Source organism: Ranitomeya variabilis, chromosome 1 (assembly GCF_051348905.1).
Source record: "Ranitomeya variabilis isolate aRanVar5 chromosome 1, aRanVar5.hap1, whole genome shotgun sequence".
NCBI lineage: Eukaryota > Metazoa > Chordata > Amphibia > Anura > Dendrobatidae > Ranitomeya > Ranitomeya variabilis.
In genome coordinates, this window is record NC_135232.1 from 151,731,671 (window position 1) to 151,747,652 (window position 15,982).

At 42.3% G+C, this 15,982-nt stretch overlaps 1 protein-coding gene across 3 annotated transcripts in view; it reads right to left on the minus strand.

Annotated features, from left to right (window-relative positions):
- Window positions 1-2,692: 2,692 nt before the first annotated feature.
- Window positions 2,693-15,982, minus strand: part of NUDT12 (nudix hydrolase 12) — a 55,677-nt gene continuing 42,387 nt past the window's right edge. Inside the window, exons 5-7 of one of the 3 annotated variants that reach the window (XM_077289937.1) lie at window positions 13,740-13,853; window positions 7,056-7,255; window positions 2,693-3,488 (exon numbers count right to left, since the gene is read on the minus strand). In XM_077289937.1, coding sequence (XP_077146052.1) covers window positions 3,378-3,488; window positions 7,056-7,255; window positions 13,740-13,853 — 425 coding nt within the window. In that variant the 3' untranslated portion in view covers window positions 2,693-3,377. The remainder of the gene's footprint in view (window positions 3,489-7,055; window positions 7,256-13,739; window positions 13,854-15,982) is intronic. The other 2 variants (XM_077289944.1, XM_077289951.1) reach the window with 2 other exon arrangements.

Below are 15,982 nucleotides of genomic sequence, written 5' to 3' on the forward strand. Positions count from 1 at the left end.
GTAGCTTGTTTCAAATCGGTAGGATAATGCTAGAATATGCCACCAGTATCTGTCTTAATTGCTAGAATAAAGTGGAAGTGGAGCTTGGGTAGCACAAATGCCACTTATTGGCTTTACTCTGCCTCTTTTTTTTTTTTTTTAAAGCTGAATGGTTAGCCATTTACTAAAAAATAAAAAAATCTGAGATAGGGAACAGATGTGGGTGCATGGCAATTTCCTCCTTCATTACAGCAATAAGCGCCATCACAATGGTCAGATTCCAGCAAAGGGCCACCAACTCACTCTAATTGTCCATTATACACAACCCATACCCTTCATGCTAAGCATACTAAAATCAAAGTATTTTCTTCCTTGATTCCACCTATTTTCCAAGATGACATTTTAGGAATATATAGTTGTCCTGCTCTAGCTCATCCTCATATATAAAAGACATATGCGACATACTCGTACGTAGCCATAACAACCTGGTCAATATCGAAAGAAAATTCCAAGCCGGGCCGGTTCTACACAAAAATAAAGGTTGGGCCCAAAATGCCTAACCTATTGCACAATCACACAGAAACATAGATCATTCTGTCGCTATACAGTATCATGTCGTTGGCAGAATATCTCATGTCTACACCAGATGATGTGCTGCCGAGTACAATGATATTTATTCCAACATATCAAATCACCCAATGAATGTGCGTTTTGCTCATTCACTGGGTGATTGCCGACAGGTTTATACCCATGAAAGCTCGTCTGCACTACAGGTATTTTTAAATGTGGATGCAACTTAGTCCAACCCCAACCCCCTCAAAGCTGGCCATAACTCCAAGCAAAATACTTACATATTTTTCGCTTTGTACAATTCTGAATCGGGGTACCGTTTTCTAATCCTGAGTCTATACTGCACCCCAAACTTTGCACTATGTACACAGTATATGTATAGATATGAAATAAACCATAAATGCAAGAAAAAGAGTTTGTGACACAAGGATTTGAAAAAAACACGTGTATTGGATTATAAAAAGATGCAGCAAAAATAGTGGAATTATTAATTCTAAGTTTCTGTTCAAAGAGCTTTATATAACTACATACTACACCTCATGGCAGCTACTTATAGTAGGATTGTCATAGAACTATGTGCAAGAAATGGTGTCGCCTTTTTTATCTTTTCTCGATTAAGAAAATTGGCAAAGAAGTCTAAAGAGATTAAATAGTGTAGAGTTTTGGTTAATGATTCGTAGTCCCTTTGCTTCTTTTTTGTCAGCAGAAACCCACATTTTTTCACACATGGTGGCGAGCACAAATGACAAAGGTCTTTTTAGAAGTAATATTTCAAAATGCTACATATTTTTTTTATACACCAGATTTTGGGAAAACGTTGTCATAAATGTGGATAGATAACATTTTATTTTCAGATATATTAGAGTCTATGTCCACCTATAAACAGAGTTTTTGTACATACAAATTTGAGTAACTCTGTACATTTTTCACAGGACGTATCTTGCACTCATTCAATTCTTGTTCGGAGTCTGCACAGATATCGCTGTGGGGATCTGCAGCTTTGTAATAGTGTGTAGTAGTGATGAGCGAGTGTACTTGTTGCTCGGGTTTTCCCGAGCATGATCGGGTGATCGAGTATTTGTTAGTGTTCGGAGATTAAGTTTTCATCGCCGCAGCTGAATGATTTACAGCTACTAGACAGCTTGATTACATGTGAGGATTCCCTAGCAACCAGGCAACCCCCACATGTACTCATGCTGGCTAGTAGCTGTAAATCATTCAGTTTAGGGGATGAAAACTAAATCTCCAAGCAGTTACAAATACACGGAGATCACCCAAGCATGCTCGGGAAAACCCGAGCAACGAGTATACTCACTCATCACTAGTGTGTAGCCTTGACAAGGACCTGGCAAATTATCTAGACAAAGATATATAAAGCAGCATTACCCAATCTAAGACATTGATGTTGAAGGGAAACTGTTCTTTCAAGTAACTTTTCGGAATAAGTTGCTGTGTACAAATGGAATAACGCTATCTCTGGCCATCATCTTAGGCTACGTTCACATTTGCGTTGTGTGCCGCAGCGTCGGCGCCGCAACGCACAACGCAAACAAAAACGCAGCAAAACGCATGCACAACGCTGCGTTTTGCGCCGCATGCGTCCTTTTTTTGATTGATTTTGGATGCAGCAAAAATGCAACTTGCTGCGTCCTCTGCGCCCGGACGCGGGCGCCGCAGGGACGCATGCGGCGCAAAACGCAAGTGCGACACATGTCCATGCGCCCCCATGTTAAATATAGGGGCGCATGACGCATGCGGCGACGCTGCGGCGCCGACCGCAAATGTGAACGTAGCCTTATATCTTGTATTTTCATCAGTATTTTCAACTGCAGGCTCTGTCTCTTAATTTGTAATGAACACTGAGCAGGAAGGAGACTAGCTGATAAGATGTCTGTCATATATAGGACAAGACACAAACAGGGATTCCTGCTCTTCATTCCTTAACCAAAATTAAAAAGCAGTACTGAGCAGTGTAGAAGTGAAACCAGCACTGACGTGAGGTAAAAGACTTGGTAGAAATCTTTGTGTCTCCTTTTGCATGTTTTCGCACTCTGTTCTTCACTATACCCTCTTAATAGAGTATTATAGGTGTTGTTTGTAGCCCGACACCTCACTTTTCTCAAGATGGAGCTGAGATTTTTTTCTATTAATTTATGCAAAGTTTGTGGAAAGAACAATTCCAAATTTACAATCATATATAGATGTGGGATATATTTAATATCAGAATGATCAAATTTACCAATTACCTTGATTCTGAGCTTTATTGTTTTTATAAGAAGTGTCATACAGTCAAAATTCCCAGATGCTGTAGCAGCCAAGAAAGAACAAAGTCCTGTATACGTGATATGCCAGGGCAGCTCAATGTGAAGGGGCAAAGTAGAGTATTTTATAGCGTAGCTCACAGCATTACAGTGAAATATGGTAGTTTGAGAAAACACAACTTATGATTTCCCAGTTCAAAGGTCTTATACTTGTGCATCATCAATAATGATGCCTGAGCGAATCTGAAACAACGAGATGTTTTATCTCAGCTGTTATTGCCCTGTATTTTAATGATGTGAAATAAAACAGAAAGATTTTATCATGCAGAGTGGATCATCTACTTGAAACCTTGATCTGTTGGCATCTGGAAATAATGAGGTTCTAAGCCCGGAGTGAACTACGAACACTACAGGAAGGGTGAGCTGGCTACTATTGGTCTATTGTTCTTAATCTTACACACCTCATTTAGATAAAATCAGAAACTATATTTTCCATCTTTATAAATTGACATGGTTTATCATTACATTGTCATTTCTTTGAAATAAGAAGCCCATTTTTTCAGGACACTACAGGTTGGCATTCATTCCAATCCAGTTCTTTATTAACTGGTAAGCGATGGCATGTCTTGGCGGCACTACTAGGATTTGCTGGTTTCCTTTAATTAAAGCTTCTACAACCTACATGAAAAAAGAGAAAAAGTTATAAATGTTTCCACAGATCTGTAACATCCCCTAGTTTATATGCCAAGGAGCACTTTAGTGCACTATTATTGGAAAACAGTAGCAATTATAAAAAAATAAGTTTTTCCAAAGAATCCCTGACAAGCCTGGCAATAAATGGAGGTTGTCCAGTTTAGAAACCTCATTTCCTTACATCATATTAAAGGGGCTGAACAATATAGAAAAAAAAATTAAAGCATGGATGCTCTTAACATTAAAAATGGTAGCATATTCACCTACAAGCAGCCCCATGGTTCCAACTGAGGCCGCTCCGAAGGTCTGCCCCAGCTCCAGAAGCTATGCCTGCTCTATTCGGAAATCACAGTACTGCTGAAGCCTGTGACTGGCTGCAGTGGGCAGAAGAGTAGAAGAGCAGGAGATTAACGAAACATCCAATGACGTGCTCTGTTAGCCACCTACCCGCTGCAGCCAATCACTGGATTCAGCGCTCCTGTGACCTCGGAATGGAGCAGGCATCCCTTCTGCAGCTGGTATAGACCTTCAGAGCAGCCTGCACCGGATTCATAGGGCTGCAGATAGGTCAGCATGCCTCTGTTATTAATTTTAAGAGCAACCATGCCTTAAAGAGGTTTTTTTTCTGTATTGAATATCCCCGCAAAAGAATTCTGCATTTATAAAGGGGGTTTTCTTTTTAGGATACTTGACTTTTGGCCAGAATAAAGAGCTGTAAGAAATGGCATCACTCAGTCTGCAGGACCTGTCTTGCATTACACATACATCCCATGGATTTGATTAGGCAGTGTGTAATATTTAGTTCCTCGTGTGGTGACACTTGGTAAGAGGTTTTCCCACAGATTACAGTTCATCAGTGAGGGTCCCAGTAAAGGAACACTATGTAAAGAACTTATTTCTAATAGATCCTTCTAAGAAATAGAAATTGTCCACAGCAAAGAATCATTTCATAGAACTTATGGCCTGTCCACTTTCTCTAGTTAGTGCAGCTTTCCTCACAAAGTGATCAGCAATTCTGTTCATAAAATGGCTGCTGGTTAAGGAGTGTGTGAGCAGACCTGTCCATCAGACTCCTCTGACTGTAAACCACTTCACATTGGAAAGATGGTTTTCTATTGAAGGAGGCGGATGGACAGATCTGGTCATGTGCTCCTCCACTAGCAGCCATCTTATGGACAGAAGGGCTGGTCAGTCTGTGAGGAAATCTGCACTGACAAGAGAAAATCAACTAATTTAAGATCTCCAACGATTGCAGAAAAAAGGGGGCAGAAGCGCTCGGCTGAGTGCCTGACCTTTCTTCTTCGGTGATCACCTTTGTTTGCTACACTATGGAGTGGTGAGATTAGTAGTTTAAAGGCCCCGTCTCACATAGCGATTTACCAACGATCACGACCAGCGATACGACCTGGCCGTGATCGTTGGTAAGTCGTTGTGTGGTCGCTGGGGAGCTGTCACACAGACCGCTCTCTCCAGCGACCAACGATCAGGGGAACGACTTCGGCATAGTTGAAACTGTCTTCAACGATGCCGAAGTCCCCCTGCAGCACCCGGGTAACCAGGGTAAACATCGGGTTACTAAGCGCAGGGCCGCGCTTAGTAACCCGATGTTTACCCTGGTTACCAAAAAAAACAAACAGTACATACTCACCATCTGATGTCCGTCAGGTCCCTTGCCGTCCGCTTCCTGCTCTGACTGAGTGCCGCCGTACAGTGAGAGCAGAGCGCAGCGGTGACGTCACCGCTGTGCTGTACTTTCACTTTACGGCCGGCAGTCAGTCAGAGCAGGAAGCAGACGGCAAGGGACCTGACGGACATCAGAATGTGAGTATGTACTGTTTTTTTTTTTTATACATTTACGCTGGTAACCAGGGTAAACATCGGGTTACTAAGCGCGGCCCTGCGCTTAGTAACCCGATGTTTACCCTGGTTACCAGTGAAGACATCGCTGAATCCGTGTCACACACACCGATTCAGCGATGTCAGCGGGACCTCAACGACCAAAAAAAGGTCCAGGCCATTCCAACACGACCAGCGATCTCGCAGCAGGGGCCGGGTCGCTGGTACGTGTCACACATAGCAAGATCGCTACTGAGGTCGCTGTTGCGTCACAAAACTTGTGACTCAGCAGCGATCTCGCTATGTGTGACGGGGCCTTAAGACTTTTGTGGAGCCGCTACACAAATCAGTGCTATGGCCTCTTCATAGGTTTTTAACTCAGGTCCACTCAGATGAATTAGCGGAGTGGATTTCCAGTGATCACAAAGTCATAAGATATTCTAGTGATGTGCCATTACTTAATGAGATTGGAATACCTCTTTAAAGGCGACAACAAGAAAATTGGCCAGATTTTACTTTTATTTTCTAAATATTCTGGTTGTTTTTTTATTATTCTGCTTTACAGCTCCAGAGATATGAGCCTATTTATTTAGTGCATTTTCCAAGCAGGCTAATAATACAGAACAGGCTAAAGACATGCCCGCCCCAAAGAATCCTATGAGTCATTCTGTTTTGGTTAAGACCATGAAATTTAGCGCTAAATAAAAAGGTCCATATGACTGGAACTGTATTTAAAAAAACAAAAAACAAAACAAAACCTGAATACCCAGGGGAGCAGTGGGAATAAAATACCATAAAAAACAGGCCCCCTTTGACCCGGAGACAGGTCCTCTTTAAGAGTATAATTGGTATCCTAGAAGAATTTGCACTTCCCACATTTGTACAATGTGTAATTTATTCTCCCTAAAGGTGCATATAACCTACACGATGCGCAGAGTCAAAGGAAGGACGACTGATAGCATGCTTAATGGATGGCGGTCGTATAATAGCCGGCTGACACGGACGGACCAGGGCGTATAAGCACTGAACGATATGTAATAGATTGTTTAGTGCACGCAGGCTGTCACTTGTTCTCAGCAGTGCCGAGAAGGATCATGAGCGTTTTACACGATTATCTTGAAACGAGCGTTCCTAAGAGTGCACGTTCATGATTATTGTGCAGTATATAAGGACCTTATATCAGTTTTCTATAGTAACTCCGTCCCGATAGAGAACATAACAGCTGTACATTATACAATGAGGATTAGCACAGAAAAACGTAGAATATATTGACACCCATGATCTAATACTTTATTTTTATTGAAGAATTCATGTAATCATTGAGAGAATCCCTGAGTTGGGAAACAGAACACAATACAAAGCCTAACATTGGTACGCTTGGAAGAAGTCCCTATATGAACAAGACATTGCCTAAAGCAAAGCTTTCATCTTACCACTATAACATCTGCGGCTTTGCAGCCCGGCTCTAATATTTCAGCTCACAAATAAAATAAAAAGGATTGTTTTACACACTCCATCAAGTCTCAGGAGCTTGCTTAGGAATGAACAGATCCTGATGGAACCGGCCTTCTTTAACATTCATACATTTTATCATTACAGTGAAGTCCTAGAATCTAAACATTGCCCCCTGTGCCTCAGAAAAGCTGCGATATGTCTTACAAAACCAGAGTAATCAAAAAAGAATCAATACAAGAAGGAAATGAAATTGAACTTTACCTGTTCTCTAGTGAACCAACGAGCGTCTTCTATTTCAGTCTTGTCAACTGTAATTTCTGCAGATATTGCAACACCTAAGCAGCCGATCATAAGGGATGAGGGCATTGGCCAGGGCTGGCAAGAAACGTACTGAACATGGCCAACATTAACGCCGCTCTCCTCCTTCACTTCTCTACGGACAGCGTTTTCTATCGTTTCCCCTTTGGAAGAGAGACAATGACAAGGTAACTAATGTGGCAGAGAGCAACATTCACAGAAAAGATTTTGCTCTCTTAAAACATAACTTTTATTAAATATGCTGAATAAAATTCAACCCTAAATAATATCTTCAGGTGCAAATAAAACTATACATACACAACATCAAACTTTGTGTGATGTGAACCCAATGTAAACTTTGATATACTTCAATAAAATGGAAACATTTAAACTAGGCCGAAGGACAGGCCAAACTAAAATGCCCTATTAGGTCCCAATAATAATGCAATTATTTCATTGTATGTATATGGCCAATTCACTAACCAAATTCACATAGATACAACAGCAGGCTACAATAGGTCTTACTTTTTGTGTTTTTGTATAGACCTGGTGGTTGTATATGTTTATTATTGGGGGGTACATTAAGATGAGACGCCGTTGAGCTGGGGCACCATTTGCGCAATCTAGGGTGCCAACCTCCAGGGTTAGAAAAGGCGAAAATAGGGCCTATAGATCTTTTGGTGACTTTTACCTTATTTCTACTAATTAATACTGCCAATATTGTACTATTGTGTCAGCAGGTGTAGTTCTGCTGTATCTATGTGAATTTGGTTAATGAATTGGCCCTTACATACAAAGAAATAATTGCGCTATTATTGGGACCTAATAGGGCATATTAGTTTGGCCTGTCCTTTGGCCTAGTTAAAATTTTGCATTTTATTGAGGTATATCAAAAGTTACATTGGGGTCACATCACACAAAGTTCGAGGTTGTTCACGTATAATTTTACTTTCACCTGTAGATATTATTTAGGGTTGAATTTTATTCAGCATATTTAATAAAAGTTATATTTTAAGAGAGCTGGGTAGTATGGCACCATATTAGTCACAGCCTGGAGAAATGTAGTCAAAGTGACAGAAAACCTGAAGGCTATTATATCATGGCTACTATTCTCTGTAATCAGCTACTTCCAGATGAAGGGAAGACTTCATTGTCAATAGGTCACGAACAGAAAGTCCTAAAAATATCTGCAGTTCTGAGATCCTCCAGAAAAATGTACATAAAAATATGTGAATGATTGTAGGGGGTCTTTCTTCAAGGTGGAAAATTAATCACCTTTGTACTGGGTATACGCTGGTAGTATCTTCTGGAACATTTATAACAATCTATAGGATATGTTATAAATGTCTGATACATGTGGGCCCTAATTTTTTAAGCAATTTAAGCAATTTTTTAATCTTCCATTGAAATATATGGATAGAGGTCTGTATTCGCCCAACTGCTGTGTCAGTCCACCATTGTAAATAATGGCAACCAGTCAATTGCATCCACTTGCTTAATATGTTTTAGGACTCTCTTAGGTTTGCTGTCATACACTGGTTTATCGGGTCACGGTATTTAACATTTCTCTACATGGCTTAACTGGTGAAAGAACCAGGCCATTTTCTCCTGTTCATGACCAGCCATAATTTTGTTAATCTTTCCATATCTGGGGGTTTAAAAGCTATAAAATTATTTCTCATTTGGTTAATAGTTTGTGCAATGTTTTTCCATTATGTGAGTGATGGGGCTTTACTTTGAAGCCATGTATATTTGCAATTTTGTTTTTGGAATAAGAAAAAATGTAAAAAAAGGACCTGTCTTTAACATTCTGTTCTACTTTTTTTTTAATAAAACCAAAATACTTTAGTGAAATTGTGTCCCCTTTTCATTACAATTGTATTTATTTAGGCCTCTTTCACACTTCCATCTTTCTTTGGCTACTTTCACACTAGTCCGTCGGTACGACGTACCGACGGACAGTGTGTTAAAGTAGCACAACGTGGGCAGCGGATGCAGTTTTACAACGCATCCGCTGCCCATTGTGAGTTCCAGGTAGGAGGGGGCGGAGTTTCGGCCGCGCATGCGCGGTTGAAAATGGCAGACTCTACGCACAAAAAAAGTTACATAGAACGTTTTTTTGTGCCGACGGTCCGCCAAAACACGACGCATCGTCGCACGACGGATGCGACGTGTGGCCATACGTCGCAATGCGTCGCTAATGTAAGTCTATGGGGAAAAAACGCATCCTGCAGACAACTTTGCAGGATGCGTTTTTCTCCTAAACGAAGCATTGCGACGTAGGCAAAACGACGCTAGTGTGAAAGTAGCCTTATTCCGTCACAATCCGTCGCTTTGTGAAAAAAACGGATCCAGCAAATGTTGCTGCTAGATCCGTTTTTTTCTCATAGACTCGTATTAGCGACGGATTGTGAGGGATGGTCACACGTTTCATCAGTTCATCAGTCGTGCGCTGGATCCGTCGTAAAATTGCTGTCCGTCGGGCAGAGACAACGCACAGAGGAACTTTTTTCTGCACGTCGGAAAATCGCTCAGCGACAGATCCTGCGCTGTCCGTCGTTGGCTTTAACCCCTTCATGACCCAGCCTATTTTGACCTTAATGACCTGGCCATTTCTGGAAATTCTGACCAGTGTCCCTTTATGAGGTAATAACTCAGGAAGGCTTCAACGGATCCTAGCAGTTCTGAGATTGTTTTTTCGTGACATATTGGGCTTCATGTTAGTGGTAAATTTAGATCGATAATTTTTGCTTTTATTTGTGGAAAAAAATGGAAATTTGGAGAAAATTTTGAAAATTTTGCAATTTTCAAATTTTTAATTTTTATTCTGTTAAACGAGAGTTATGTGACACAAAATAGTTAATAAATAACATTACCCACATGTCTACTTTACATCAGCACAATTTTGGAAACAAAATACTTTTTTTTGCTAGGAAGTTATAAGGGTTAAAATTTGACCAGCGATTTCTCATTTTTACAACGAAATTTGCAAAACCATTTTTTTAGGGACCACCTCACATTTGAAGTCAGTTTGAGGGGTCTATATGACTGAAAGTACCCAAAAGTGACACCATTCTAAAAACTACACCCCTCAAGGTACTCAAAACCACATTCAAGAAGTTTATTAACCCTTCAGGTGCTTCACAGCAGCAGAAGCAACAAGGAAGGAAAAAATGAACATTTAACTTTTTAGTCACAAAAATTATCTTTTAGCAACAATTTTTTTATTTTCCCAAGGGTAAAAAGAGAAACTGGACCCCAAAAGTTATTGTACAATTTGTTCTGAGTACGCCAATACCCCATATGTGGGGGGAAACCACTGTTTGGGCGCACGACAGGGCTCGGAAAGGAAGAAGCGCCATTTGACTTTTGAATGAAAAATTGGCTCCAATCGTTAGCGGACACCATGTCGCGTTTGGAGAGCCCCTGTGTGCCTAAATATTAGAGCTCCCCCACATTTGACCCCATTTTGGAAACTAGACCTCCCGTGGAACTAATCTAGATGTGCGGTGACCACTTTAAACCCCCAAGTGCTTCACAGAAGTTTATAACGCAGAGCCATGAAAATAAAAAATCATTTTTCTTTCCTCAAAAATTATTTTTTAGCCCGCAATTCCTTATTTTCACAAGAGTAACAGGAGAAATTGGACCCCAAAAGTTGTTGTCCAGTTTGTCCCGAGTATGCTGATACCCCATATGTGGGGGGGGGACCACTGTTTGGGCACACGTCGGGGCTCGGAAGGGAAGTAGTGACGTTTTGGAATGCAGACTTTGATGGAATGGTCTGCGGGCATCATGTTACGTTTGCAGAGCCCCTGATGTGCCTAAACAGTAGAAACCCCCCGCAAGTGATCCCATTTTGGAAACTAGACCCCCCCAAGGAATTTATCTAGATGTGTGGTGAGCACTTTGAACCCCCAAGTGCTTCACAGAAGTTTATAATGCAGAGCCGTGAAAATAAAAAATAATTTTTGAGGAATGAAAAATTATGTTTTAGCAAGCAATTTTTTTATTTTCGCAAGGGTAACAGGAGAAATTGGACCCCAATAATTGTTGCCCAGTTTGTCCTGAGTATGCTGGTACCCCATATGTGGGGGTAAACCACTGTTTGGGCGCCCGTCGGGGTTCGGAAGGGAGGGAGCACCATTTGACTTTTTGAACGCAAGACTGGCTGGAATCAATGGTGGCGCCATGTTGCGTTTGGAGACCCCTGATGTGCCTAAAAAGTGGAAACCCCTCAATTCTAACTCCAACACTAACCCCAACACACCCCTAACCCTAATCCCAACTCTAGCCATAACCCTAATCACAACCCTAACCCCAACACACCCCTAACCACAACCCTATCCCCAACACACCCCTAACCCTAATCCCAACCCTAACCCTAATCCTAACCCTAATCCCAACCCTAACCACAACCCTAACTCTAACACACCCCTAACCCTAACCATAACCCTAACCACAAGCCTAATCTTAACCCTATTTCCAACCCTAGCCCTAATTCCAACCCTAATTCTAATTCCAACCCTAAGGCTATGTTGCCCACGATGCGGATTCGTGTGAGATTTTTCCGCACCATTTTTGAAAAATCCACAGGTAAAAGGCACTGCGTTTTACCTGCGGATTTCCAGTGTTTTTTGTGCGGATTTCACCTGCGGATTCCTATTGAGGAACAGGTGTAAAAAGCTGCGGAATCTGCACAAAGAAATTGACATGCTGCGGAAAATACAACACAGCGTTTCCGCGCGGTATTTTCCGCACCATGGGCACAGCGGATTTGGTTTTCCATAGGTTTACATGGTACTGTAAACCTGATGGAAAACTGCTACGAATCCGCAGCGGCCAATCCGCTGCGGATCCGCAGCCAAATCCGCACCGTGTGCACATAGCCTAACTCTAACCCTAACCCTAGTTCTAACCCTAATTCTAACCCTAACCCTAGCCCTAACCCTAGTGGAAAAAAAATATATATATTTTCTTTATTTTATTATTGTCCCTACCTATGGGGGTGATAAAGCGGGGGGGGGGGTCATTTACTATTTTTTTTATTTTGATCACTGTGATAAAACCTATCACAGTGATCAAAATGTACCTGTAACGAATCTGCCGGCCGGCAGATTCAGTGGGCGCACTGCGCATGCGCCCGCCATTTTGGAAGATGGCGGCGCCCATGGAGAAGACGGACGGACACCGGGAGGCTCGGTAAGTATGAGGGGGTGGGATCGGAGCACGGGGGGGTGGATTGGAGCACGGGGTGGTGGATCAGAGCACGGGGGGAGCGGACAGGAGGACGGGGGAGCGGACAGGAGGACGGAGGGGAGTACGGGACAGAACGGACGACTGGGGAGGAGATCGGTGGCGGTGGGCAGATCAGGGTTTCCAGCCATGGCCAATGATATTGCAGCATCGGCCATGGCTGGATTGTAATATTTCGCCACTTTTTATAGGTGAAATATTACAAATTGCTCTGATTGGCTGTTTCACTTTCAACAGCCAATCAGAGCGATCGTAGCCACGGGGGGGCTGAAGTACCACTCCCCCTGTCCCTGTAGGTCGGGTGAAATTGGAGTTAACCCTTTCACCAGGCTTGCAGGGACGCGATCATTCTGTGACACAGCATATGCGTCACAGGTCGTATTGGCACCGACTTTCATGACGCATATGCTGTGTCACAGGTCGGGAAGGGGTTAATAAAAGCCTATGGGCGCAGGATCCGTCGCTAACTATGAAAAGCAGGAATCCAGCGACGGATGCCGTCTTTTCAAACTGAGCATGCGCGGAAGAATTTCTCACGAGACCGCTACGTCATCACAGGTCATTGTCTCGCAAGGCACTACTGGGAACCGGAGCTGCAGGCAGCATCGCAAGCATCAGGAAGGCTGTAGGGGCTGCGCGGGATGCCGGAAGGTAAGAATATCACAATTTTTTTATTTTTTGTTTATTATTTTTATCATGGGTTGTGTTGTGTATGTGTTTTCGCAGCGAAAAACCGCGGCGAAGACGCATACACAACGTGTGCACATAGCCTTCTAGAATTGCACTGGAACAGCTCCAGTGCATCCGGCAGAGCCGCTTTGGGTCTGTTAATACACAGCAGCTGCTGCAGCTACTTGCCTAGAAGCTGTTGATCATGTGATTGCAGGATAGCGATATGACTGCTTCTTGATACACAGCATTCATGAAGCGCTATCTATACAATGATAAGTAGGTCTGAGACAAGAAACCATCTCTGCCTTCTCTATGTAGAGAATGACTTTCTCTCAGATTGGCTTCTTCTCCTGTAGCTGCATTATCTCTATAAAGCTTCAGACTCTGGAAGGACATTCAGAGACATCTTGGCAGAGTCATATGCAGACGTCTTAAGTGCTCTGTTGATCGTGTACAGTTAAATATAGGATGCAAAAAAAAATGATAATATTTTCTGAAGTTGCATGGAGTGCAATGACATCTGTTCCTCTCCCTAGTGGGGCTCATGGTCTAATTTGCTTGACTCCCTAGATATCAGTATGTTTTTGTGTGTGGGAGTAAATTGATGCTGCAAAAACGGTTTCCATGTATGTATATATATATATATATATATATATATATATATATATATATATATATATGAAACTATATATAACATTAACATCTACATGATATATTTACCTGGTTCAATGAATCCTGCTAAACAAGAGAACATGCCAGGAGGAAATATCTTTTTTCTCCCCAGAAGACAGTGGTTTCCATCAGGGTGAACAATGAGCATTATCACCACAGGATCTAGATGTGGAAAAGTAGAAAAAGCAACAAATATTTAATATTCTATTTACTTCCTGCAATAACTTCTGTTATATTCTTTACCTGTGCTGTTCACCTTTTTGCCCTCCCAAGAACACAATATAGAACACATGCAGTCTTATAGTACAGGTCTGAATATAATGTTCGGATATCAGAGGGGTTGTCCGGGCATATGATATTGATAAGCTATGTCAGATGGACGGAGGTCCAATACCTGAGATCCCTACCGATCAGCTGTAGCCAGCTCAGGCAGCAACCTGGATGAAAAAATGGATGAAGCTGCACAGCACAGCGCTGTTCAATGTGTAGCAGCCACTGAAGAGAACTGCTTCAATTTAAGAGAATATTAAACTGCTAGAGGTGATATAGAGGTGATCCGACAGCCGCTACTGCGCAGGTGCGGGTGACGCCATCTTGGAGGAGGAACTTTTAAGATGGAAGCCACTGGCACCTGCGCAATAGCAGATATTGGATCACCTCTATATACATTGAGAGCAGCTACAGAACAGCCGCAGTGGGCGCCATTTTAAAATTGATTTATTTTTGGTACTATCTGAATAACATCAAGCACAGTTATTATTAGGACATTAAAAATGTGATTATGCTGCAACGCAGGTGCCTGCAGAAGGGTTTCTTTTTTCTTCAGTATGTACATATATTCATTATATAAACTAGGGGGAAGGTCAGTGAGGGAGCAGTGACCTGTCAGCAGTCTGCATTATGAATGCTAAATCAGAGCACAAGATGGAGACCCTCCCCTCCACAGGCCGCCCCGGAGCACGAGCATATCATTAACACAAAAGGGAAAATAAAGATTAACCCCTTTCTGCCAGCTGACGGAATAGTACGTCAGCTGGCAGAACTCCCGCTTTGAGGTGGGCTCCGGCGGTGAGCCCCACTTAAAGCCGCGACATGTCAGCTGTTTTGTACAGCTGACATGTGCGCGCAATGAGCGCGAGCGGAATCACGATCCGCCTGCGCCCATTAACTATTTAAATGCCGCTGACAGCGGCATTTAACTAATGCTCCCAGCCACGTGGCCGGAAGTGCTCGGACCACTGACCCCGGTCACATGATCGGGGGTCATCGGTGCATTGCCATAACAACCAGAGGTCTCCTTGAGACCTCTATGGTTGTTGATGGCCGATTGCTTTGAGCGCCACCCTGTGGTCGGCGTTCAAAGCAACCCTGCATTTCTGCTACATAGAGGTGATCTGTGCTTCACCTCTATGTAGCAGAGGCGATCGTGTAGTGCATGCTTCTAGCCTCCTATGGAGGGTATTGAAGCATGCCAAAATTTTAAAAAAAGTGTTTAAAAATATAAAAAAAATAAAATATATAAAAGTTTAAATCACCCCCCTTTCGCCCCAATTAAAATAAAAATTAAAAAAAAATCAAACCTACACATATTTGGAATCGCCGCGTTCAGAATCGCCCGATCTATCAATAAAAACAAAGGATTAACCTGATCGCTAAATGGTGTAGCGAGAAAAAAAATCAAAACGCAAAAATTACGTTTTTTTGGTCGCCGCAACATTGCATTAAAATGCAATAACGGGCGATCAAAAGAACGTATCTGCACCAAAATGGATCATTAAAAACGTTAGTTCGGCACGCAAAAAAATAAGCCCTCACCTGACCCCAGATCACGTAAATTGGAGACTATACCGTTATTGGAAAATTGCGCAATTTTTTATTTTTTTTTTTAGCAAATTTTGGATTTTTTTTTTACTACTTAGATAATAAAGAATCTAGACATGTTTGGTGTCTATGAACTCGTAATGACCTGGAGAATCATAATAGCAGGTCAGTTTTAGCATTTAGTGAACCTAGCAAAAAAGCCAAACAAAAAACAAGTGTTAATGTGAAAGAAAGAAAAAATGCGGCAGCACTCACCACTGCGGTGAAGAAACGATCCTTTATTCAGCAGTAAAAACTTGAAGACGACATCTTCACGGCAACGGGGGGTTGTGCATGAAGGAAGAGGTGAGCAGGGAACAACGACGGCAACCGTTTCCAGCGCGAAACGGTTGCCGTCGTTGTTCCCTGCTCACCTCTTCCTTCATGCACAACCCCCCGTTGCCGTGAAGATGTCGTCTTCAAGTTTTTAC